General features: G+C 39.6%; 3 protein-coding genes across 4 annotated transcripts; 2 read left to right on the forward strand and 1 right to left on the reverse strand.

Annotated features, from left to right (window-relative positions):
• The first annotated feature begins 390 nt into the window (after window positions 1-390).
• On the forward strand, window positions 391-12,682 carry LOC103991398 (F-box/LRR-repeat protein 15). 2 transcript variants are annotated; one of them, XM_009410840.3, is made up of 18 exons: window positions 391-600; window positions 973-1,480; window positions 3,915-4,161; window positions 4,243-4,375; window positions 5,655-5,754; window positions 5,854-6,051; window positions 6,130-6,400; window positions 6,490-6,588; window positions 6,679-6,767; window positions 6,886-6,985; window positions 7,078-7,248; window positions 7,968-8,120; window positions 9,601-9,761; window positions 9,841-10,039; window positions 10,922-11,385; window positions 11,493-11,556; window positions 12,065-12,154; window positions 12,287-12,682. In XM_009410840.3, the coding sequence occupies exons 2-18, from the start codon at window positions 1,044-1,046 to the stop codon at window positions 12,362-12,364; spliced, it is 3,054 nt and encodes a 1,017-aa protein (XP_009409115.2). In that variant the 5' UTR covers window positions 391-600; window positions 973-1,043; the 3' UTR covers window positions 12,365-12,682. The 2 variants fall into 2 exon arrangements, with proteins under 2 accessions (XP_009409115.2, XP_018684722.2); XM_018829177.2 differs by having other exon boundaries at window positions 991-1,480.
• A 1,660-nt stretch (window positions 12,683-14,342) lies between these two features.
• LOC135678641 (transcription initiation factor TFIID subunit 9-like) lies at window positions 14,343-15,353 on the forward strand. The gene is made up of 2 exons (XM_065191678.1): window positions 14,343-14,645; window positions 14,919-15,353. Exons 1-2 carry the CDS (start codon window positions 14,358-14,360, stop codon window positions 15,195-15,197), a joined length of 567 nt encoding a protein of 188 aa, XP_065047750.1. The 5' UTR covers window positions 14,343-14,357; the 3' UTR covers window positions 15,198-15,353.
• Window positions 15,354-15,618: 265 nt separating this feature from the next.
• Window positions 15,619-20,685, reverse strand: LOC103991823 (probable GTP diphosphokinase RSH2, chloroplastic). Its single transcript, XM_009411364.3, has 6 exons — window positions 19,492-20,685; window positions 19,157-19,342; window positions 17,282-17,742; window positions 16,860-17,018; window positions 16,422-16,776; window positions 15,619-16,264 (listed from the first exon to the last, which is right to left on the reverse strand). Exons 1-6 carry the CDS (start codon window positions 20,221-20,223, stop codon window positions 16,010-16,012), a joined length of 2,148 nt encoding a protein of 715 aa, XP_009409639.2. The 5' UTR covers window positions 20,224-20,685; the 3' UTR covers window positions 15,619-16,009.
• Between the last annotated feature and the right edge of the window lie 2,873 nt (window positions 20,686-23,558).

Here is a 23,558-nt window from a genome sequence, read left to right on the forward strand (position 1 = left end):
AATATTTCTCATGCTTAATCCAAAACGGAGGAGCTCACAAGTGTTTGTAGGATTCCTAAATTAATGATATATTAATTTATTTGTTTATTTGAAGGTAGACCGACCTCCTTCGCCTCGGGATCATATCTTCCCTGCTTCGACTAGATCGGGCAACTCCTAATTCTATCTTGCTCTGCCCCCCACGTGTCAGCTTAGGTAGACCCAATCGGGGACGGTTGGGGAGACAGGGAAGCAGGAACGGGATGGTGGAGCCCGCATCTTCCGCCCAATCGGGAAGGGCGGTTCCGTGTTTGGTAAACTGATCGGTCCACTCAACAAATGTTGGATCCCTTCCGCTACATCCTCACAGTTAATGAATTATATACTTCTTAAAAGGGAATAAAAAGAGAAGAAAAGAAAAAGAAAAGGACGCGAGAGCGAAGGAAGCGAAGCGGCGAGAAAATCGAAGAGGGGGAAGAAGAGAGAACTAATTCGCAGCTATATATATGTATTAAATATATGTAATCGTAATTTCCGATCCACTCTCCTTCCGCTCGAGCGGCCTCGACGACACAAGGAGCTCGTATCAAACCGCTGCGGACTTCCTCTGATTTTTCCAAGGTAGAAACCCTAATTTTCTTGCGTGAAATAGAGAAAGATTTCGTCTTCCGATCGTTTTGATGAAGTAAAGGTTCTTGGGAGTTAAAAGATCGGTCTTTTTAAACGATTTTCTTAGTGTTATATGAATGCTGGAGATCGAGAAAGATCGCGCCGTTCCGTCGTGTTGATTGACACTAAGGTTCTTGGGAGGAAAAAGATCGCTTTTTTTTTTGACGATTTTTTCGTGCTTTTTTGTTTTTTTGAGGGCGTTTTGATTTCAGGGCTCCGATCCATTGGGATTCAAGTGTGGGGTTAGGGTTTGCTGGTACTTGGACCCAAGGCTGGAATTAGGTTTCTCTTCGTGCGTCTGAATTTTTTTTTTTTTCATGGTAGTCTTTGGATTTTGACTAGGGTTAGGGTTTTCCTTTGGCACGACTGCTTGAGGGCCTACGTGCCGTTGCGGGATGGCGGACGGGAGGATGAAGGCTGTCGCTGATGATGATGAAAGAAGGGATGGGGACGATGAGGTCGGGCGGCAGGATGATGACGAGGCTGAAGAATTTGAGGAGCTGGAGCTTGGACTTTCTCTGGGGCGTTGGGGATGGAATTCAGGGCTGACGAATGGTGGCAGGGATGATGGCGGAGAGCGCGATTGTGTCCTTCCGGTGGAGAGGGGCATCGGGTGCTCATGGTTTTATGAGAGACAGTCAGCTACCAGGCATTTCATCGCAAGACAAACAAATTTGAGGACATGGGGGGAGGAACTGGTGGGTGCAGTAGCTATGCCTCAGGAAAGAGATGTTAGCCTGCCAGATGAAGCATTTTTCGAGATGGAGAGAACTGGATCAGATATAGACAGGGATACTCAGCACAAGCGGCCTAAAGTATTTGCTTCCCTGGAGTAAGTTCTCGTTTTTTGTTATCTTTGTCATCTGTATCAGTTAAACTTTTAGTTTCTGATACATCTAACCCCTGTCATGATTTCCATGTTTGAGTCGTCAAAAGTAATATTTCATAAGTTGGTACATTCGTTTCAAAAGGTCTGTATTTGCTACTGTGGTTTTTTCATTCAAATGCTTTTCATGAAAATTCTAGGACGATTGATTTGGGAACCACTGCATGGATTCAAATACTTGCAACATACCAACCGCACGAGAATGATAAAATACTTGTATACCCGTGTACCAATGATATTGGTTGGTACCGACATACCAAATATTTTCTGTAATTTTCTGGTGTACGAGGCATACTATATTTTGAGATTCTTCTAGAGGTACCAATATTCGTAGTTTGAGCCGCGAGAGCACTTTTCCAGACATCTAAGCTAGTGGGAAAGCTCGAACATTATGTGTAAGCTTAAACATCCCTTTCATGTATATGTCAGATGAAAGATTGTTGGACTTAGAATGTTAATGCGATTTAGGATACAAACTCATGATTTGCTTTGATACCATATTAATACAAGCAGTTGGATGTACAGCCACTTTCCCAACAGCTTAGACTAGTTTGGAAGGATCTAATGTATAATATATAAGCCCCACAAAGTGCACCCTTATAACTAGGAAATTAGAATATCTAGGGAAATCAATACACTTGACAGAAATGCTTTTACTAATAAAAAGAGATAACATAAATTGAATTTCTTAGTATGTTTTGGGCATTACAAGTGGATTTTCTTTGTAGTACACGATTGGGTAGGAAGGGAATCCAAGTTGGAGGTGTTATACGGCACATATGAAGACCAAAGAAGTTTTGAGTAATTAGGGAAAAGGTGCTACCCACTCAGATTAAATGAATTATCTCTATTCTAAGCAGAATGTCTGACAAAGGTTTTCAATTACTTTCAGGTTTTAGAATTATTAAAGATCTTTGGTAAATCAAACTGACAATGTTTATTATGTACTGCAAATGATGGAATTTCCAGATACTTGAACATAAACTCATGTTGCCTGGTTAATTGAGTTTCATATGTGTTTCTTCATTGTCCCAGCAATTGAGATTTCAACCCTTTAAGAAGTTTCTCTATCACAACCTATTCCTCATTTACTTCGTTGATCTTGAACCACTAGACAAAAATGCTTAAACCCAAATTAATAGTATACCCATTATACCCTAGCTGACTTCTTATGTGACTAAATTGGATATTAATTGTAACAACCAAGTTTAGTTTGATATTGAAAGTGGGAAAAAAATTGAATTGACTTTTAGGTCATATGGGTCTATTACTATTAGCTTGAGTTTAAACATTTTGGATCACTGGTTCAGGTTCAACGAAGTAAATGAGGAAGTTATTCCATCAGATCGGATCTTGATAGATTGGTATTGGACATGCTGAGAGGCTAGTGTTAAAAAGAACTATCCATCGATGAGGTGAAGGGCACGACGTGAATCCACTCGAGGCCCCATGTACATCATGCTACGGTCTGATTTAGGTCTACGATTGCGTCTCGACGAGGACGTGAAGCCCTTAAGTGAGGGAGTTTGTAACATCCCTGGTTAGTCTCACATCGCATGTGAAATGGGTAAAAATAATCTCACATTGGAAATGAGTAAAGATTTGGATTGATATAATAGTCCAAGAATGCTACTATTTACTTGGGTTTAAGCATCTTGGGTCACTTATCCTAACAGATTGAGCATGGTATTCTCACTTCAATTTGGTTGATTTTATATGATATCCTTCTATCTCATTTTTTGTTCTAAGATTTATGACTATCATACTGCTTTTTATTATTTACTTGAAGATTGTGATTAAACAATTTTACAACTATTATACACTAACGGCAAACCTCTCATAATTATGCTATCCAAATTTCAATATTTTTTAATCTGGAACCTGCTCCCTGTTCCTAATACATCCTTCCTCTCATACTGAATAATTTGTTTCCCTTTCAAATTTCCTTCTTATAAAAGGTCCCCCTCACTAATATTGCATTTGCTAAATAATGTATGTCTTTTTCCATGTCCTGTGAACTTCTGAGAGATGCCTTTTTTCTTTAACTCTAGTTTCTCAGTAACGTGCTTCCTTCTAAGGCACTCCTATGCGAAAGCTCCCCTTTCTTTATTATTGCCTTTGTCAACTGATGTGTTTCTCCAGTCTTATTAACCTCTTAGATACCTGTGCTTTTTCTGTTGGGGGTGTTGTAAATCACAAATTTATTTAAGTGGATATCTCAGGAGATTTCATGCCTCCTATTTATTATGGTTAAAATATGTCATTTGATGGCCGAGGATGGTTATGAACAAGGTCTCATCTTTGATCCGTTAGGAGTTGGATTTTCACCTTAATGTGACTTTATGACTAGTTCATCTTTTATTTTGTGTGTTTCATGCAGGTTTCCATCTTCTTCAGATGCTGAAGTAACTGGTCAACCTGCAGTTGTCGATTTTATGTCTCAAAATTCATCAGCATTGTCTGAAAATGAGGTGGCATACTATTTGAACCTTTTTCCTAATGATGATGCTGTTGGAAGGACTAGTGACTTTAATAACAGGGCAAGTTCTTATGAAGATATGTCAAGTATGAGAAACACTGAAGATCTAGAAATTAGGATGGATCTTTCAGATGATCTATTGCACCTGGTATGTCCAACCTAACCATTTGATATTTATGGTTGCTGTTGATTGGTTGCAAGTATAAACATTCATTTGTATGATTTTCAGATTTTTTCTTTTCTGGGCCAAAAAGATTTATGTAGAGCAGGAGCAACCTGCAAGCAATGGTTAGTGGCTAGCACACATGAGGACTTTTGGAGATGTTTGGAGTTCACGAGCACAGCAATCTCCCCGCAGAACTGTATGAATTCTAATATAGTGTACTTAGTACAATTTGGCAATCATTTGCATCATTAATTGAGAAAATCTGTGACTGCAGCATGTGTTTATTTTGTGTTATTTCTGATGCACAGTACAAATGGCTGTTGCAGCAGTTATTTGACGAAACTATCAGTAAAATTAATTTTGATCACCTTTTGTTAGTTTGAATCTGACCAATTCTTTGCTGAATATCCATGGGGTGCTTGCATACCATTGCTAATATTCTTGGGGCATTTGCATAGCATCACAGTGGAAATCAGATCATGCATATTTGACTGTGTGAAACTTGAAATTGATAATTGATTGCTCATAAATTAGATTCTTTCAGATGTATTCTTTTTAGTTTCAAGGTCATGTAGCCAAGAACTGAGCATTTAATAAATGAGGGCCGTTAAAAGTGCATTTGATTAGAATCTAAGTACCATAAATTATAAGTATTGTGGGGCATATGTGGGCCTTGATGTTCTTGATCAACAAGAGAAAGAACAAACGCTTGCTAGCTGTAAATTTGATTTACATATTGATATCTAACATTTCTATTCGAACATATCAATAAATCATATCACTGCTATGGGATATGGAGAATTCAATACTCCGCTAATGACCTTACTGGAGATGTCATGTAGAGACCAAACCCCAGGGCATGAAGATGAGCCCGTGGACAATCCATCATCCAAATGATAGTGTTATTTGCGGCATCCTGTTGTACAACTTCTCGCTGAATGTCCAAGTTAAGTGTAGATTTGGAAACCGCAATGAGTGGTTTGAAACGTCATCCATCTCAGCGAGAAGTTAGAAGAGAGCTAGGAAGCTCTGGAAGTTGTATTATAAATCCACAGTGTGATATGGAGCTTCAAGACATTGACAACAATTGTGAGGTATCACTATTAATAACATTAATAGTGAGCTGTATATTAACATTAATAATAACATTAGCAAAAACAGCAACAACAAAAAAGAAAAGAAAAAAGGACACCAATAGTGAGCTGTATATTAATATTTGAGGTAGGCTACATGAATTCTTTCCTGCCATGAGCGCTGCAAAGGCATCACTATTAGTGAAGCCATTGTATGAAAGTAAAACTCTTTGTTCAGTGTTTTTGGCTAGTAACAGCTAATGGCCATAACTAGTTCTTTCAATTCGTTAGTCGGAATCTTGTCATGTCTTTTGGAAGCCTGACTTAGTGCTTGTATGAACTTCCATACTATCTTTTAGAGCCCATTCTCGTTGCTGTGCTGATGTCTTCATTGACTTACAGTTATTGCCATATGTCGCCGATACCCAAATGCCATGGCGTTGACCATGGCTGACATTCTGAATTCCAATGCGCTTGTCATTGAAGCAATGGCTTCACTCAGGTTTAATTAAGTTTCATGTCCTTGAACGGGTGTTTATTCTTGCTACTACCATTTACTTTTTCTGTTCCTGCTGATGTATAAAAATGTGTACTTGTCCAGGCATCTTGGAACTTTGATCTTAAAAAAGGGTCAGTTTGGTGATCGGTTTTTCCATGCCTTGACGGATTGTCCTGCATTAACCAAATTGAGAATTCACGATGCATCTCTTGGCAATAACATTCAGGAGATCACTGTATATCATGATAGGTTACATGATCTTCAATTTGAGAAATGTCGCGTTTTCCGGATTTCTATCAGGTAACTACACTGCTGATTAGTCATTAATGAGCATATTGTCGTGTGTCAACTATGTTCATGTAAGTTGGCTTGTTACAGATGCCCTCAGCTTCAAATATTGTCTCTCAAGCGCACCAGCATGGCACATGTTTCACTTAGTTGCCCACAGTTACGTGAACTGGATTTAACAGCCTGTCATAAGCTTTCTGATGCTGCGATTCGATCAGCTGTTACAACATGCCCCTTGTTGGGATCATTAAATATGTCATCTTGCTCATGTGTTACGGATGAAACACTACGTGAAATCGCTTATGCTTGTCCAAATCTGTGCATTCTTGATGCTTCATATTGTCCAAATGTCTCATTTGAGGTTAGTTTTGTGAATCCTGATCGTCTGCTGCTGTAATTTATCCTAACTGTGGTGATTATGTGCTTACGTTCTTGTGCTTTTGTGGGAAGTCTGTAAGATTGCCAATGTTGATAGACTTAAAACTTGATAGCTGTGAGGGAATAACCTCAACATCTATGTCTGCATTATCGTATAGCCACATGCTGGAGGTTTGATCTTATTCCATTGTTTTCTTCTTTCAACAAATTTGTTTTATTTTTTTGTTGCTGCATTTACACCAAAATTCCTTATCATTTCAGGCATTACTGCTTGATAACTGTGGCCTTCTGACGTCTGTCTCACTGGATCTGCCACATTTGCAGTCTATTAGTCTTGTACACTTGCGCAAGTTAGACTCATTCTCCTGTCCTTTTCCTTATTTAACTCCTCTCTCTTAGTGACTCTGTCTTTAGATCCTTTCCTGGGTTGTTTTCTTTTGTTGGATTCTAATTCTGCTAATGCTTTAGATTTGTTGATTTGAATCTGCGGAGTCCTGTGCTTCAATCTGTAAAAGTTTCTAGATGTTCGGCTCTTCACCGAATTAGTATTACATCAAGAGCAATTGACGTAAGTTTTTTTATTTCATGAGACTACTATATTACTGTCGCATTATTTTGGTTTTTTGGAAGTTTTATTAGATGTTGATTATTGTAATGCAGAAATTAGTATTGCAAAAGCAAGAAAGTTTGGCTACATTATCATTGCAATGCCACAACTTGCAAGAGGTGGACCTTAGTGATTGTGAATCTTTAATGAATTCTGTTTGTGAGGTGTTTAGTGACGGAGGTGGTTGCCCAATGCTCAGGTCATTGGTTCTTGACAATTGCGAGGTTTGCAGACATTTTGTTTCTTAACTACTACATGATTTTTGGTCCCCTCCTTTTATGGGTTTGTTTATTGATGTCTAGGGCCATGAATATGTTTTGCCCAATACTCCAGTTCTCTGTTGTGATTTGTGCCGAGGTTTAATTGCTTTGGGTGCAAAGTTAAAGTGATTTTCCATTATGAGTTTGTTCGATTTCTTAAATAATAAAGGGTTGAACAGAGACAAGTACATGCTGGGAGTTAGATTATTAAAGAAAAAAAAGCCTTTAATCTATTAGTTAAAGCAATAATCATGGTTCTGAATTCTGATATTGTCTCTATTAGACATAATTGATTCTTCTATACGTGGAACGGAAGTTTATATCCTTTAATCACATTATGGCTTGATCATAAATATAGCAACCATATTGATTATTATTTCACACATACAACCATTGCTTCTGCTGCAGTGCTATATATTATATATCACTGTTCATGATGCCAATTACTGAAAGCCTTGGTTTCTGCTGCTGTGCTGACACACTGCATTAGTCCTGGGCCATATTGTCGGCAATATATTATTTCAAGTTTCCCAGTCCAAGAACTGAAATGTTTTCATGTTTTTGTTCGTAATTGCTATCTTATTATGTTTTTGGCTTTCCAATGTTTTCGCATGTGAATTCTGTTATAACACTTTTGAAATGTGTGCTGAATTTATCTATTTCTTGATAAATTTTATTTTCAGAGGATAAGTGATGTTGGACTGAACAATAGTTCTCTATTGACTCTGTCTCTTGCTGGTTGCCATGCTATGACTAATCTTGATCTATCATGTCCGAAGCTTCAAAAAGTAAATCTTGATGGTTGTGATCATCTTGAGAGAGCTTCATTTTGTCCAGTAAGTTGGCTTCACATTTTCATTTAATATACTGGACATGTATACTGTGGTAAGAAGATAAGGGGTCGTGTAAAATTTTTTGTAGCTGTGGATAATATTCTTGGCTATTTGTGGCTAATTTGTGGGAGTTCATCTATTTAGCTCTGGGAGTTTCTCTACAAATATTCTTGTCCAGATATATGTGGTTAAGAGTTCTGGGACTTGTTGACTTTGAACAAATCTGCATATGATTGACTGTGAATTCTATGAATACTGATCTGCATATGTTTGACTAGTACTGGAGTGGACTTGGACGCTATGATGCTTCCTTGGAATATGTTCGCATATTGTGTTACTTGTGAATCACATCATTTTATTTTCTTAAAGAAAAAATGCTAAAAGAACAAAATGCTAACTGGACATTGTAATCATGAATGACTAAATTCTGCATATTGGTGCCTTTCCTGCCACTGGATGGAATAGTATGTGCCATCAACATGGTCTATTACATTATTGTGCCGGTACATGCAAATTACAAACTGAACAAAGAAAAAGAAAATATACGGTAAGGGATACAAAATTGATTCTCACATGCCTTCCTACAGACTCAAATTGATCTGACACATTGCATCTGAAGGAGGTTGGCATGATTATTGCTGAGACTCTATCTTCACGACTCTTAATCTTTGGATTTTTCAAAACCAAATCAGTTCTTACTGGACTAATGACCAAATCAAAGCCTTAGCTGGTCATTTAAATGGATAAGAAACATTTTTGCGTTGCTTTCTTTATTTGTGATTCAGTTGTAGACTGCCACTTCCTGGTGTGCAGCAGAATATCAATTTATGGTGGACATTGTTTACATTAATTCTTGAAGTAAAATGATGTAAATACAAAAACACATGGAGAAGATAGAGGCCTACCAGAAATTGATTTCGGTGGGTAAGATTTAATTCAGACATCCAGGATAATGATGGAAATCTTGGAACTGGATAGATAGGCAGTAAGAAATTAAGATGTAATCAGGGAAGGAACTCAGGCTTTTGATGGGTGACAATGTGAATGGAGAGAAAAAAATATTATTTATTACTGGCCATTGAAACACACTGGTCCAAGTTACTTTGGAACACTTATCATATTGTTTTTTATGTTATGCTTGATTGTATTATTATTATTTTCATAATATTATGTTGCTAGCAGCATCTTAGTTTCTCTATATAAGCTGTCATCTGCATTTTGTTTCTATTTAGGAGTGTTATCTATGGTTGTTAAGTACAATATTAGCAAGAATTTTTTCCTTGATTACTTCTGCTGTAATTGATTTTTTTTATAGCATTTAAGTAAATTTTGCATTGTGCATAAACCTATTTGTATGTATTCAAGTTTGTGTATGTTAGTCAGCTGAATTATCTTTTAGAGTTTTTATTACTGTTATTTAATAAAACTAGAAATATTTCTTATATATAATTTGCTTGAGTACTGAGCACAATTTTATTTTAAGGTGGGTCTGGAGTCCCTTAATCTGGGGATCTGTCCAAAGCTAAATGTTCTTGTTATCAAAGCTCCAAAAATGTCACTGTTGGAACTTAAAGGTTGTGGTGTTCTGTCTCAAGCATCAATTCATTGCCCTTCTTTGACATCATTGGATGCTTCCTTCTGCAGGTCTTTTGCCATCTCTTCTCATGTTTAATTTGTCATTCTTATTCACAAGTAAGCTGATTGATATGTCTTGTATATACAGACAATTCATGGATGAATCATTGTCTACAACAGCGGCTTCATGCCCTCATATTGAATCTTTGATCCTGTCATCATGCCTATCCATTGGACCTGTCGGGCTATCTTCTTTGCACTGGCTTCATCATTTGACCCTGCTTGATTTATCTTACACATTTCTGATGAATTTACAACCGGTTTTTGATACTTGTTCACGGTTAGTGGTAAGTTTCTTGGAAATATTTTTTATATGATATCTTAAATTCATTGGTATTTCATTTCGATTTTTAAAATTTACCCTCTCGTGACTTTATTGCATTTAATTTGCATTGTATGGGTTATTGTCTATCATGTGAACTTTGATGTTGGTTAATCTTCAACAACAATTGGCTACTATTAGGACTAGAATTATTGTGGAGAATGAGGCAGAAACTGTTAATTGTGGAACATTGTAGGCAAGTTAACATTGACTATTACTTTTTAAGCGGACAGAGATGGAATATATCTTGTAGAAACAGCTTACCTTTGCAAATTATAAATTTGTAAGGCTCTGTTATCGTATGCTAGGGTTCACGACACATAAGAAAATATAGATAAATGTAGGAATTTTTTTTTTTTTTGTGTGCATGCACCTTTTTTGTTTTTTTAAACAACTGTTGTGTTCCTTATGACCATCTTTTCTGGGAATAGAGCAGCCAAATAAAGATATTGTTGGAACTTTTACCTTTTACTTATTGCAAAAATAACTGCACTTGTATCTCTGAAAAATTGCAGCCAGCCCATAGAATTAGCTGAGTTGAAGGCTTCTTAAATATTCAGCAAAATTGGCTTTGTCTATAAATTACAAATGAAAAAAGGTTCTACCAAATAATGTGAAGACCAGAGTAGATCTAGATCCCAATTGACTTCAACCTAGGTCGATTCACAAAAAATAAAGCTGCATCAGCATACCTTGAGATCAACTATGCTTGAATATTATTACATAATATGCCTTTCTTTATGTAATAAGGCAGATAGTTTTCTGGACCATTTTCGTATCAGCATTATTTGTCACGAAGTTTCAGGGACGTATGGAAAGCAATCTAACTTGGAAATTCTACCTACAGATCTTAAAACTTTCAGCTTGCAAGTTTCTTACAGATTCTTCCCTGTATGCTCTTTATAAAAAAGGCGCACTTCCTACCCTTCGCGAGTTAGACTTGTCATATTCATCTATTGGACAGTCTGCTATAACAGAGCTTCTTGCTTACTGCACAAATTTGGTTCATGTGAACCTGAATGGTTGTGTGAATATGGTCGAACTTGTTTGGCGTTCAAGGCACAATTCATCTAATATGGCAGTTGATACCTTCTCATCCAATTCGATATCAGTTCAAAATGATGGGGAGGGTTTTAAGAAGCCAGAACATTTGCTTGAGTTTCTTAGTTGTACTGGATGCCCAAGAATAAAGAGAGTTTATGTTCCTTCTACAGCTAATTGTTCCCATTTATCTAAAATAAATCTTAACCTATGCACATATTTGAAGGAGGTGGATTTATCATGCACCAACCTCAGCATACTGAATTTGAGGTTAGTGTCCCTTTTCTAAAGGTTTCCTTGTTATTTTTTGAACTTTGTCATTTCCTATCGCTTATGTGGTTAATAAATTTGCTGATTTTCCTGTATTTTAATTATAGTTACTGCAGCTCCTTGGAAATCTTGAAGCTCAATTGTCCAAGGCTAAACAACCTACAGCTTCTGGTAATCTACCTCACGATTATAACATTACCATGAAAAGAATGTGGTTGTTGGCTTTTCAGTGTAGTTTTATTAGGAAAATTCTAGTATCAAAACTTGAATGTAGATGACTGAGAAACACAAACAGCCAAGTCAATCCCCCTCTGTCTACAGACGATTGAATGTTTCTTAATGTCAACTTGAATATCGAGATTACAACCAAATGAAAAAAGGTTGATCATAAAATTCACTGTTAGGGATGTCCAGCATATTGGTATTTTCTGCATTGGTATGTCATGTCCATATTCTGACTAGGTTAAATCGAAAGTAAGACATCCGGTTGGCATGTTTCGTATTATCCTGTACCACCCACCGTTCTTGTGGAAATTATATGATGTGATATGTGACTTGTTCTGTTCTCTGTGTGGCATAATGCAACATGCATATTGCATTCAGGTGCAGATATCAAAAATGTTTTTCAGGCTGATTTAACTGACATTTATTCATTTCTGCCAAAACTTTTTTTTTTCAGGCCTGCAGCATGCTGGTAGAGGAAGAATTAGAAGCTGCTATATCACACTGCAGCATGTTGGAAATCCTCAACATCCACTCCTGCCCAAAGGTGCGGTTGCTTGCTATCTATGAATCTGGTGACAGATTTTATGATGTCGAATAGCATCAGATAAGCATTATATCTGCTTAGGATCAAACCTCACTATTATACAATCTACATTTGTTCTTTTTTATTGGACAGATATACATCGAGGATTTCGAGAGGTTAAGAATTGTCTGTCCGAGTCTCAAACGAATCCATTGCAGCCCATTGATGTAGCACATGTCCCCACTTCAACAGCCAAGTTATATATATATATATCTACCTTCAGATCCTATTACGCTAAGCGGACTCCTCGTACTTTTTAAGGATTTTGGTGCTCTTTTTGTACAAAAAAACCCAAATTTTCTCCTCCTTCAGGATTGTGGTAATGCACCCGCCCGGGACTGGCATTGACACATTGAACCAACACATGCAGCATTTTTGTGTGTTATGTTTTGTTAATATTAATATTTGTGATCGGACGAGCTTGGACTTTGTATGAATTGTTGCCCATTCTGTTCTATTAATGTCGGTTTTGGTATTAAATTTTCATCAGCATCAAATTCTTTAGTAGCTTTCCATGATATGTGATGTTTCAAGATGGCTTCTGGATTGTGTGTATTTTATGTTGTTTGGTATTTTGCTATAACAGCTACAATATTAACTTAGATGACATGATGAGCTTTCGCTATAATACTATTGATTCTTAGTTGCAGGAGCACTTATTTGGTCTATTTTGGAGGTTTACCAGTGCCATTTCTTTCCCCCATTTTCCCCATTTGTTTTGTATTGAGTATCATATTCAAGGTGAGTGAACTCTTTAACAAAACTTATCATCATCATCATCATCGGATCAATATTTAAGATGTTTTCAATTTAGTATCATTAGTGGTATTTCTTCTGTTGTTGTCCTTTTGCTTCCTTAAAATCCTCAGTATGCATATACATATACAAATGTAGCATGATTCGCATGCTCTTCCTCTTGTGAATTGAGGTGGTGCAGTTCGTGATGGATGCAGAAAACAATGGCTGCATCGTTGTCTCACAGACCATGTATTCCATGCATGCAGATCCAAGCATCACGTAGACTGCATCCTCGTCTACGTTCATTAATTGCCAAGAGAAACTATTGGTATTGCAATTAAACCCTATTCACGTAATCTTCTCAAAAAATAAAAATAATAATCATAAACCATTTCGAGATCTAAAGTGATTTAGTCGTTGATACACACACAGACCAGCCGAGCCAGTCGCACAACCAGCGAGTTGCCGCCGCCGCTGCTAACCCTGCCCCGGCGGTCCTCGGTTCTCTCTTCTGCTCCTCTGCCGATAACGCGCCGCCTGCAGAGAGGGTATAAGTCGGACAGCACCGCGAGCCACTCGTCGATGCACGCCCGGAGGTACACATGCCCGCACCGCCAGCTCCTTGCTGCAGGAGCACCTGGCGTTGGCTACCGGGGACCTGTGATGGTGACGGAAAGGTGCATCAGATCAGCGTGGCGGCGCCCCCTATGCGGGCAGCGGTGAAGGGCCACGAGGAGGGAGATGGTGATGGGAAGGAAGATGAAGAAGAGGAAGAAGAAGGCGGCGGACTGGTCGTCGGACTGCGCATCAGAGTCGATCTGGGGCTCGTCTTTTACTAGCCTGGAGAAAGATAGCGACATGGATTCCCACAGCCCCATGGCTTCGGGAGGGGACGGTCATGGACATGCACGCACTGATGGATGGAGTCTGCAAAGCGAGCTTAAATAGGTTTGTCTGCTCCTGTGAGATCGAAGAGTTTTGAGTCAGGTGGTGATGAAACCTCAGTCGAAGTCAAAGACGGAGGAGACCCGACGGAGGGGGATGTCGCCTCTCCTGTTGGATTTGACGACCAATCATGTGGAACCCGCTGAGAATCAACCAATCACTAAATGACACGTAGTGGAAGGACTGTGTCGGGACGGAACGAGGAACACCGCACGATCCGCCTCATCCTCATTGGACGTGTTGAACCCATTGGGTGGTCTGGATGGAGATTCCGTGTTGGACACCAACACGGTTCAGCTTTATCTTCGTGAATTGCACAGCCAATCTGAAAGTGGGACCCGGGGCTGAACGGGTGAAGTAATTTTTATTGCGATTAGATCTGCATCGTGTCTTGACTTATGCAGAGAATCACAGTGAGTTATCATAGTCTCGATCTTTTAGGATTAAGCACGCGTACAGAGGAGGAAGGGGCGTAAAAGCGATGGAGGGGGACGGCGGAGGCGGCGGGTTGAGGGAGGAGGCGGGGGAGCCGCGGGATGCGCGGGTAGTGAAGGAGCTCCTCCGGTCGATGGGGCTGGGGGAAGGGGAGTACGAGCCACGGGTGGTGCACCAGTTCCTGGAGCTCGCCTACCGCTACGTGGTCGACGTTCTCTCCGACGCTCAGGTGTACGCCGAGCACGCCTCCAAGACTGCCATCGACCCCGACGATGTTCGCCTCGCCATCCAGTCCAAGGTCAACTTCTCCTTCTCCCAGCCCCCGCCCCGCGAGGTACGGTCCCCCCCTTCCCTCCCCTCCCAAACCCCTTAACCCTAATTCCACATCGCCGCTCGATTTCACATCGAGCCCTCGCTCTCTCGACGAATGGAACGTTTTCTGGGCTTCTTCGAAGCGATTGTTCTGTAAAATGTTTCGGCTTTCTGGTTCTGAGACTCGGAGAACGAGTAATTTCTAGGGTTCTCTTCTTTCATGAGTAAATTGGTTCAAGATAGCATCTTGTAGAATATGCAAGCAGTAATCCTGTGTTGCATCAACGAATTGTAGGTGTTACTTGAGCTGGCGAGGAGGAGAAACAAGATCCCGTTGCCCAAGACAATCGCACCGCCAGGGAGCATACCCTTGCCACCGGAGCAGGACACTCTCATCAGCCCCAATTACCAGCTACTGATACCGAGGAAGCAGCCTCCTCAGGTTGAAGAAACAGAGGAAGATGTCAACGGTTCTAATGTAAACCCTACCTTAGTTGCCAATTCGTCACAAGAGCAGCAAACCTTACAGAGAGTGTCCTTCCCTCTGTCTTCAGCAGCAAAACGACCAAGGTGATGACGACTTGACAGTTCCAAACCTTCAGGCACTGAAGCTGTGATGAAATCTGTATCTCAATTAGACAGGTCTAAAAACCTACGATTGTTCTGTGTAACTTGTCATGTTGGACCATATGAACTTGTTATTATCAATTCAAACTAGTTTGAGGAAGAAGACAGATTCTTGTGGTCTCATGTCTGGGTTGTCTAAAGGAACAAAGAATATGATCATTCCATCTTCATCAAGAAGGCCATTTGGTGCATGGTTCATCACCTTCACCTCAGAGACATTTAACCTATGGTGTATGTATGAATTCACTCCACAAGCAAGATATGGAAGCTCCTGCAGCATGCATATATCAATGGAGTCGATTACCAGAAATCACACAACACAGTCTTTTCCTGTTTTCACTCAGATGGAAATGCAGAGAAAAAAAGGCTTAAAATCATGCAGACATGCTGCAAAAGGAGATTTCTTTTCCTTTTTCACATATGTTTTTCCTGTCTGTGAACTAGTTACAATGTACAAGATCATCGAGGAGCCGATCTTTTTTTCCGGCTACAATTGGATCTAAGCTCCTGCTCACAATGGTCTGTGAACAAACTTTCCTATACACAGCAATAACTACAGATATGGATTAGCTTCTTCTGCTTGGTTAGCCTGAGTCAGCAAATGAATGATACACTACATTTTCCTTCTATAACATGGTAAGGATCCGATAGGAGTATGGCGGCAAGTGTTTTTTGTATTTTTTGTATTCTTTTCTGAGAAGAATGGCTACTGTTAGTACAGAGACAGATCAGCTTCTCCGGTTGCCCTGACCGAAACAGTCAGTCTTGGTCATACATGCGCTGCATTTCCTCCCTATACTCCGTCAATGATCTGTCTGAAATGGCTGGCGTTAGCTCCACCAGATCGCCCATCCGCAGCTTCTGGTTAGGGTCATTGACGGGCTGATTGTTCAACCTTGGCCTCAGCTCTTCTTTCACTGTGAAGCCATACCCAGGACACCGAGCACTCCCTCGCCCAACTCTCTCCGGGAGATCCATCACCGTTGAATCTGTCGGCAACTCCTGTATGGTCATCTGGAATCACAAGCTATCACATTAGAGGAATCACAAGCTATCACATTAGAGGGATGAGTAGACCATTTAAAGAACAGCAGATGATGCTCGTGAATACCAAAAATCACAAATATGAAGAATGATACATTTATCACCTGTGAGTTCACGAGCAGCTCACCTTCTCATTTTCGAGTATGATGATGAAAATGGGTCCGGTATAGTCACATTGTTGACTGTAGAAGTAGGGACAGCTATCAGAGTGAGAAGGAAATGGGCATGGAGGCCTGATTGAATCATCATCACCGAATGACGACGGACGGTCTATGTTCAAAGCCTCACATTGCCACGACACAACCCATCTAGCCCATTCTACTATTTGAAGAACAAACGAAGAATGCTGATGATCACCTTCCTTGTATCTCCAGTGGGCAGCAATTCCAAATTCTGCCTGCAGATGCATTGCTTTAGTTCGAATCTGAACCTCCAAAGGACACATGTCTTGAGTTAGAACAACAGTGTGAAGAGATCGGTACCTGCATTATGAAACTCAGAAAGAGCCCAAAAGATTGGGAAAGAAAAAGGAAAAAAAGATGGCCAAGTTTCACCATCTACATACCCATTGTGCTTGGGATGCGCTATGTAGTCTTTGAAACTCCCCGGAGCTTCAGCCCACAAGTCATGTACAATACCTAAGGCTGTATAACAATCTTCCTCATTCTCGACTATCAGACGTAGCCCATGTTTGTCATGAATCTCATCCATCGTTTGATTCTTCCTATGGATAGGTTACATAAGCATCAATGAAAAAAAATTCCACCTATATTTACCATAGACAATACCAAAAGATCATTCTTTTCTTTTACCAAGTAATACAAAATTGCGATCTTGAAATCTTAGTTCTACAGGATCTACTTCAGGACTTATTCTGCTAATAAACCACTTCAGATAAGCTACTTAGATATTTAGTATTTTTATGTATCATGCTCTTACAAGCAAAACTGAAGCACATCAACTCATATATGGAGGAAGACAACTTACTTTAGCATTTTGGAGTAAATACCGTACAAACTCTTGCATCTCCCTGACAGAAATTGATAAGAAATGCCTCTATCCTTCAGGGCTTTCTCTAGTGTTTTTATGGCAGATGAAATCATGGCTTCATCAAAGGACTTGAGAAGTTTGAGTGATAACTTTTTGTACTGCTCTGGATATAGATGCTTGAAGCACAAATTTTCAAGTTGCTCCTTCCAACTTGAGATTCCCAACCTGTTGGCCAAGGGCACAAAAATCACCAATGTTTCCTTTGCAAATCTCTGTTGTTTAATCATTGGCAAAGCATCCAATGTCATCATGTTGTGTAATCTATCAGCCAGCTTTATAAGAACTGCCCTAGCATCTGTCATTGCAAGGAACATTGTCTGTAGTCTTTCAGCTTCAACAGTTCGATTCGCCGTGTTGTTCAGACGAGCAAGTTTACTCAAGTGGCTTAACTTTGAGACCTGAAAACATGATCAGAGACAGCATTTAGAACTCACCTTCAATTTTACAAAAGAGAAAAAAGGGGGTTACATAATGATTCATCCAAATATGAAATAGTCAAGTCATTATAGATCGAAGTCATATTCAAATTCTTGCCTGTATTACCAATAAAATGCAGATAATACAACTACAGCACAGTTTCCTCTGTCAATCGGTGCGAATGTTACTACTGCTGTAGTTAAGGCTGAAGATTGAATAAAAATGGCTAGGAGTAAAAGGTAAAAGCAAAATAAAGGCTCATTTGATCAACTGAAACAGTTGCAATTTAGTTTACCTCCTAGCATCGGGAGGGATGCCGACCCCAAATAGATGGTGCATTCCAGCTCGCTGTTAGTATTTGGAGAGATAATAGCACAATTTGAGTGTTCATTTGACAAAAGCTGGGTCTAGAAGGCAATCCAACAAAATTTTGAATTAAATTCTGCGACATGGGATTAAATAAATAAAAAAGGCTTTTGGCTGCTTCTATAGAGTCCATGTGACTTCAAAAAAAAAAAAAAGAGGCAATGGGCAGGTTACGGTAAGCTTCTTCTTCTTCTATGAAAACAGTGAAATAGGGAAAAAGAAGTAAAAGAAGAAAAAGATTGGGAGTATAATTAGGAAACTTATGAGGTTCAGGGCTCAAAAATTTTTTAAGAGGGTCTTTTTTCTGCTGCATACATCAGTTTTATTGCAGAAAAACAAAGGAGTGCTTTCTTATTGCTCTTTGTTCTCACTCATCTGTGGTTCGGCAAATGCATTCTATCATTTCTGGAGAGCAATTATGTCTTAGCATGTCCAGATTCCCACACTTACCAATCCAAAATTAACTACCACTAGCAGGGTAAAAAATGAAAATCCTTTCAGATTACAACGTTATTTAGATCACTGTCAATCGACATTTTAATACCTTTTTCCTGGTTTTTCTTTCTAGCATTTAAGACTTAAAGCTAGTGGCGATTCTTTCCTTCTCCAATGACAGCATTAATGTTATTGTATAAGTAAAATTCCTAGCTAAGTACTCCGACGAGTGCTCAGCAACTCAAATTGCTTTTTATATACTAAGAGATGTATGTAGTTGGAGCCACCGGCATTCATTCTGCTGTATAAGCACCTTCAGCAATTCGGGCAAAAGCATGCATGTCAAATATCTAAAAGCCATTGCCCTACACAGCCATCGAATTGCCTACACTTTCGACATGAAAGTGTCTCTGACCATGAACGCATGTATTGTTAGTCATTTTCCTCTCACCTCAACTGTAACATTCATTCAGTAGCAGCACAACAAAAAGGGAGGAAAAGCAGAACAGAAGAGCAAAAAACACAAGAATTCTTCCATGTTCTACTTTTCTTATAGAATCTGGAAAATAAAAGATCAGCAAGAGAAGGACCTACCCCTTCGACAAGATCAGCTATGCCAGCCCCAAACTCTCGAAGTATATAATCATGAGTCATAAAAGAATCATCAACCGTATCATGCAAGAGCCCTGCAGCAACAACTGTAGCATTAGCACCGATCTTTGCAAGTAGGACTGCCGTCTCCACACAGTGCTGCAAGTAAGGATCGCCGCTCACCCTCATCTTACAAAGAAGACGAAGTAAGTTGTTTAAATTGACAAGGATCGGAAGAAATCAATCCATGAAAGTAGAAAGAATAAACCCATTTCATCTCATAATTCTCAGGTTTTCCTCGTACTAGGCTAATGGAAAGAAAGCAAGAGATCGAATACCTGGCCTTTGTGAGCTTTGTCTGCTTCGTAGAACGCCTTTACGACGAACTCGTCGGTGAATATCTTATGCCTCGATTGGGCTCCAGCGAGTAGTTCATTCGCATACGGCTCCACACTGGTTCCCAGCTCGCCCAAGCTCTCTTCGAAATCAAAAGGTAGATCCTCTGCATTTACACTGCCAACACGCCCTGAAACTGGAAGGCTAGGGGAATCATAATTCAAGTATGAGCCGAGAACTCCTGGAAGAACTTCTCTCTTCCGGGAGGGCTCTCTCTTCCTGTCCTCCTGGAATCCTGCCCTCAAATCGACCACCTTATTCGAGTCCCGAGGAATCCTCAACAAAGGAGAGCTCCTGGAAGAACACGAGGCCAAGCTCTGAAACACGCTAACGGGGCTGTGCTCTCTACATTTGAAGGAGGACGAACAGGGGGAGTAGGAATAGGAGCTCCCGAGCTCATTATCGTGGCATAGAGAAGAGTGCTCGTCGTTCAAGCTCGTGGAGGCAGTGGTGGGCGCGAGGCGAGCCGACGGAGACGAGGAGAACAGACACGAGAGGCCACCCTGCATCGGCTTCCGGCTGCAGGTCGAGGAGGAGGACACGGCAGGGCTGCTGCATGAGGAGAATCTGGCATTCTGCTCGTAGTCCAGCGAGCTACCATGGCTCGTCGAGCGAGAGCTGAAGCAAACGCCGCCAGGTGCGATCGCAGAAAGAGCGACTGCCGGCACCGGCATCACCGATCAAAATCCCAAATCCCCACCTCAGGAATCACAAGAGGATCACAAGAACGCCACACTACGCCAAGAAGCAAACTCCCGGGTAAACTAATTCCGGACCAAAATTGCCAGTACTCCAGCTCCTAAACCAAAAAGGAGGCGCCTTTAGGGAAGGAGAAACGAAAGCCAAGTAAGGATTCGCGGCTTCAGCCACACTTGGGATCAGGATCGAGGTCCCGGATCTCCACTCGGGAAGCAAGGAGGCACCTTTCCTGTAGGGGCCGGAGGACCCACTATAAAGAAAAGAAAGGAGGCAGCGAAGAGACGACGGGAACCGAATAGGACGAATTAGTGGCCAAAGCCCTGGACAAAGCGTGGAAGAAACAAGAAGAGGAAGAAGAAGAAGAATACAGGAGAAGAAAAAGAAGGAAGGAAGCCTTCGGCTCTTCTAGTCTCGGTTCGGATGGTTCGCTTTCGTTGGTAACAGAGAGAGAGAGAGAGAGAGAGAGAGAGACAGAGGGGGAAGCGATTACTTAGCGGGGCGGCAAAAGGGAAACGGAAACGCAACCGAACGGATCCGGACGGACGAGGAAAGAAACGACGGAATTACGAGATTAGCCTCCAAGGCAATTAAATCAATGAAGGATAATTTTAGATTTTAAATACATATATATAATTATATATACACATAAAAATAATAAAAATAAGAAAAGCTGTATAATTTTTCCAAAAAAAAGAAATGTAAAATTAATGTTATGACGAAAAAGTGATCACTACCCACAATAAAAAAAATCATAGAAATTTTAAAAATTACCATAATATTATTTTTACATTTGTTCATTGTTGACAAAAATACATAACTATATTCCAAAGGTTATATCATTCATCATTTTTGACAATGATCATTATTATTTAACATCACACAACTACAAGAATTGAATAATATGACTTCCCTTGTGATCATCAATCATCCTCTACCATTTGTTTGTTTGTTTGTTGAAGCGTAAGATAAGATGGATGCTATGAAGATTGGTGTGGCAAAGATGGTTGATGTGGCATGAAAACCAGCGAGGAAAGCACGGAAGTTTTAGAAAGTCAACAGCCTGGTCAAAGTTTAGAGAGATTCAAAGTCAACTTCGTTGCGGCGATGAGGAGGACAAATCTTACACAGCACTGACTTCTCCCTTCCATTGTCTGTGGCGACAATGTCAACCGAGATACAAAGCATGCATCGAAGCTTTGTGGGACTGAATCGAACATGGGAGACCATAGAACAGTACAGTAGCCCCAAAGTCCATAAGTCTTTCCTCTTGTGAGAAGACAGCCGATGTGGACTGCTCAATGAGCACTCTTTGTAAAGGGAGATGACCCAACCAAATCCAACGATCCCATTGTGTCTTAGACGCAGCAGGAAATTACTTTTCTTGTATGACATTGCCATTGCTATCATCCTAATATTCTGAGATGTGTTGTTTAACATTTCTGGAAATGACAGGTGGGCTGGCCTATTATGGGCCGCCCAAGTAGGGAAGGTGGGCCGACATGCGGCCCACCTTAATATATTTAGCAGTTAATATTAACTTATTAATATTTAAAAGTTGAAGTAATTTTCTCTATCACAATATTCATTTTATGTGGTTACCGAGGTCTAAATCATGCCAAGTATTTAAGTCCTCATTTTCATGGTAAGACTATTGGTTCCCTGTTCTCATGTTAAATTGTTAATAAGGAATACATGAGATGAAAGAGACACAATGGTAGATGAGTATCATATCTTTCACTTTCTTATTAGGAAAAATATTTACCCACAATATAAATGTGGCAACATAATCAACGATGAAAACACATGTGGACATTAGTCCAACATAGAGGAATATTCTAAATACATTGAATATTCCACCCATACCGTCGAATATTCCCTCTATAGGTTTATATAAAAAATTATATAATCAAGATCAGTAATTGTTTACTAAAATTATCTTGCGTTACTAGTTTAACCGTCAAAGGGACTAACTCGAAAAATAAACATCGATTTTCATATGAAATTCGTCATGGAATTAATAGTCAGGTTGATCCAAATATCAATATTAATGTTTTATGAGTTAACATTTACAATTCACATTTATTCAAAAGGATTACTTTTATATTATATACATATACTATTTTTTAAGTGACTTTTTTAATTGGTAAACATAATTTTTAGCCCAAAAAAATGTATTTTCTAACTATATACCATGAAATAATTCCTTTTTTTTTCCTAGATAAAAGTCCAGCTTCTCATAGTGAGTGGTACTCCATATTTCTATACAAACTAATAATTCATATGATGAATTATATTGTAAAAACTAAATCTCAGATAGTTGTCAGAAGCCACGAAGCCTATAATGATCAGATGAATGAAATTTATCACAAGATGATGTAGTAATTTTGTAATGCTGATGGCTTCAAAATTTTCTTATGATGAGGCATTGAACTCCTGCAATCTTATGAGGTAGATAATTGTGTGAAGAGTCTATAGATCATGGAGCCTGGTCGGATGGGTGATGCAAGAACACCATCATTCTGATGGTGTACAAAAATGTCACTCTCAGTTTCATACTTGGTGCAGTTGTAACATGAAGTCCTTAGATGCATGTGTTTGACACTTTCAATAAAGATTAACTTCTGTGCCTCATCTCAAGACTTCATGAAAAGGTCTGCGGACCTCTTTTCTTTTTCTTTAATGAAGATTTTGGCAAATACTTTTCCTTCTCCTGGTGATGCATGAACTTTCTGTGTGGTGGCAGGGGGCTGGTCAACTGCAGTGTAAACCTGAAGAAGAAGAAGAAGAAGAAGAAGAAGAAGAAGAAGGCAGCAAGCAGAAGACTGTTCAAATCTCTGTCTTCTATATCCTTCAAAACCATGGTTTGGACTTGTAAGTGCCAATGGGCTGCTTGACTCTGAACTCAAACAGGTTTTAGGATGAAGGAATAGAATCTTCTCAACTGCTCTGCTTGGCCTGTAGCAACCTTTCATGGTTGTTCTCTTTGTTTATCATCACCTTGTTCAACGTAAAACTCACATGAACAATAAAAACCATATCCCTTGGAATCGGATTGTTCCCCCTTTCTGACTTTTAATACCACACATGTTAGAGACCACATTTCATCACCAAACTTGCAAAAGGAATACTGTTCTTAGGTATCTCATGAGATCATCAGCTCCACTGTTACAAGGGAGAAAAAAAAATAGCATGAAGGTGATATGATTCTTTTGATTTTACTGTGAAAATGAGGGAAAATAAAAGAGTCCCATTGGAATTTATTGAAGTAAACTCCATTTCTGGTGACATCAACTGTGGAAATTTCATGCTG

Source organism: Musa acuminata, chromosome BXJ1-7 (genome assembly GCF_036884655.1).
Source record: "Musa acuminata AAA Group cultivar baxijiao chromosome BXJ1-7, Cavendish_Baxijiao_AAA, whole genome shotgun sequence".
NCBI lineage: Eukaryota > Viridiplantae > Streptophyta > Magnoliopsida > Zingiberales > Musaceae > Musa > Musa acuminata.

Coding starts and splice junctions, on each gene's coding strand:
- LOC103991398 (XM_009410840.3), top strand. CDS start 1,044: ATGGCGGACGGGAGGATGAAGGCTGTCGCTGATGATGATGAAAGAAGG. Junction 4,162..4,242: donor CAGATGATCTATTGCACCTG/GTATGTCCAACC, acceptor TATGATTTTCAG/ATTTTTTCTTTTCTGGGCCA. Junction 9,762..9,840: donor TTGGATGCTTCCTTCTGCAG/GTCTTTTGCCAT, acceptor TTGTATATACAG/ACAATTCATGGATGAATCAT.
- LOC135678641 (XM_065191678.1), top strand. CDS start 14,358: ATGGAGGGGGACGGCGGAGGCGGCGGGTTGAGGGAGGAGGCGGGGGAG. Junction 14,646..14,918: donor CCCAGCCCCCGCCCCGCGAG/GTACGGTCCCCC, acceptor AACGAATTGTAG/GTGTTACTTGAGCTGGCGAG.
- LOC103991823 (XM_009411364.3), bottom strand. CDS start 20,223: ATGCCGGTGCCGGCAGTCGCTCTTTCTGCGATCGCACCTGGCGGCGTT. Junction 19,343..19,491: donor ACAAAGCTCACAAAGGCCAG/GTATTCGATCTC, acceptor CTTCTTTGTAAG/ATGAGGGTGAGCGGCGATCC. Junction 16,777..16,859: donor GCGCATCCCAAGCACAATGG/GTATGTAGATGG, acceptor TTCATAATGCAG/GTACCGATCTCTTCACACTG.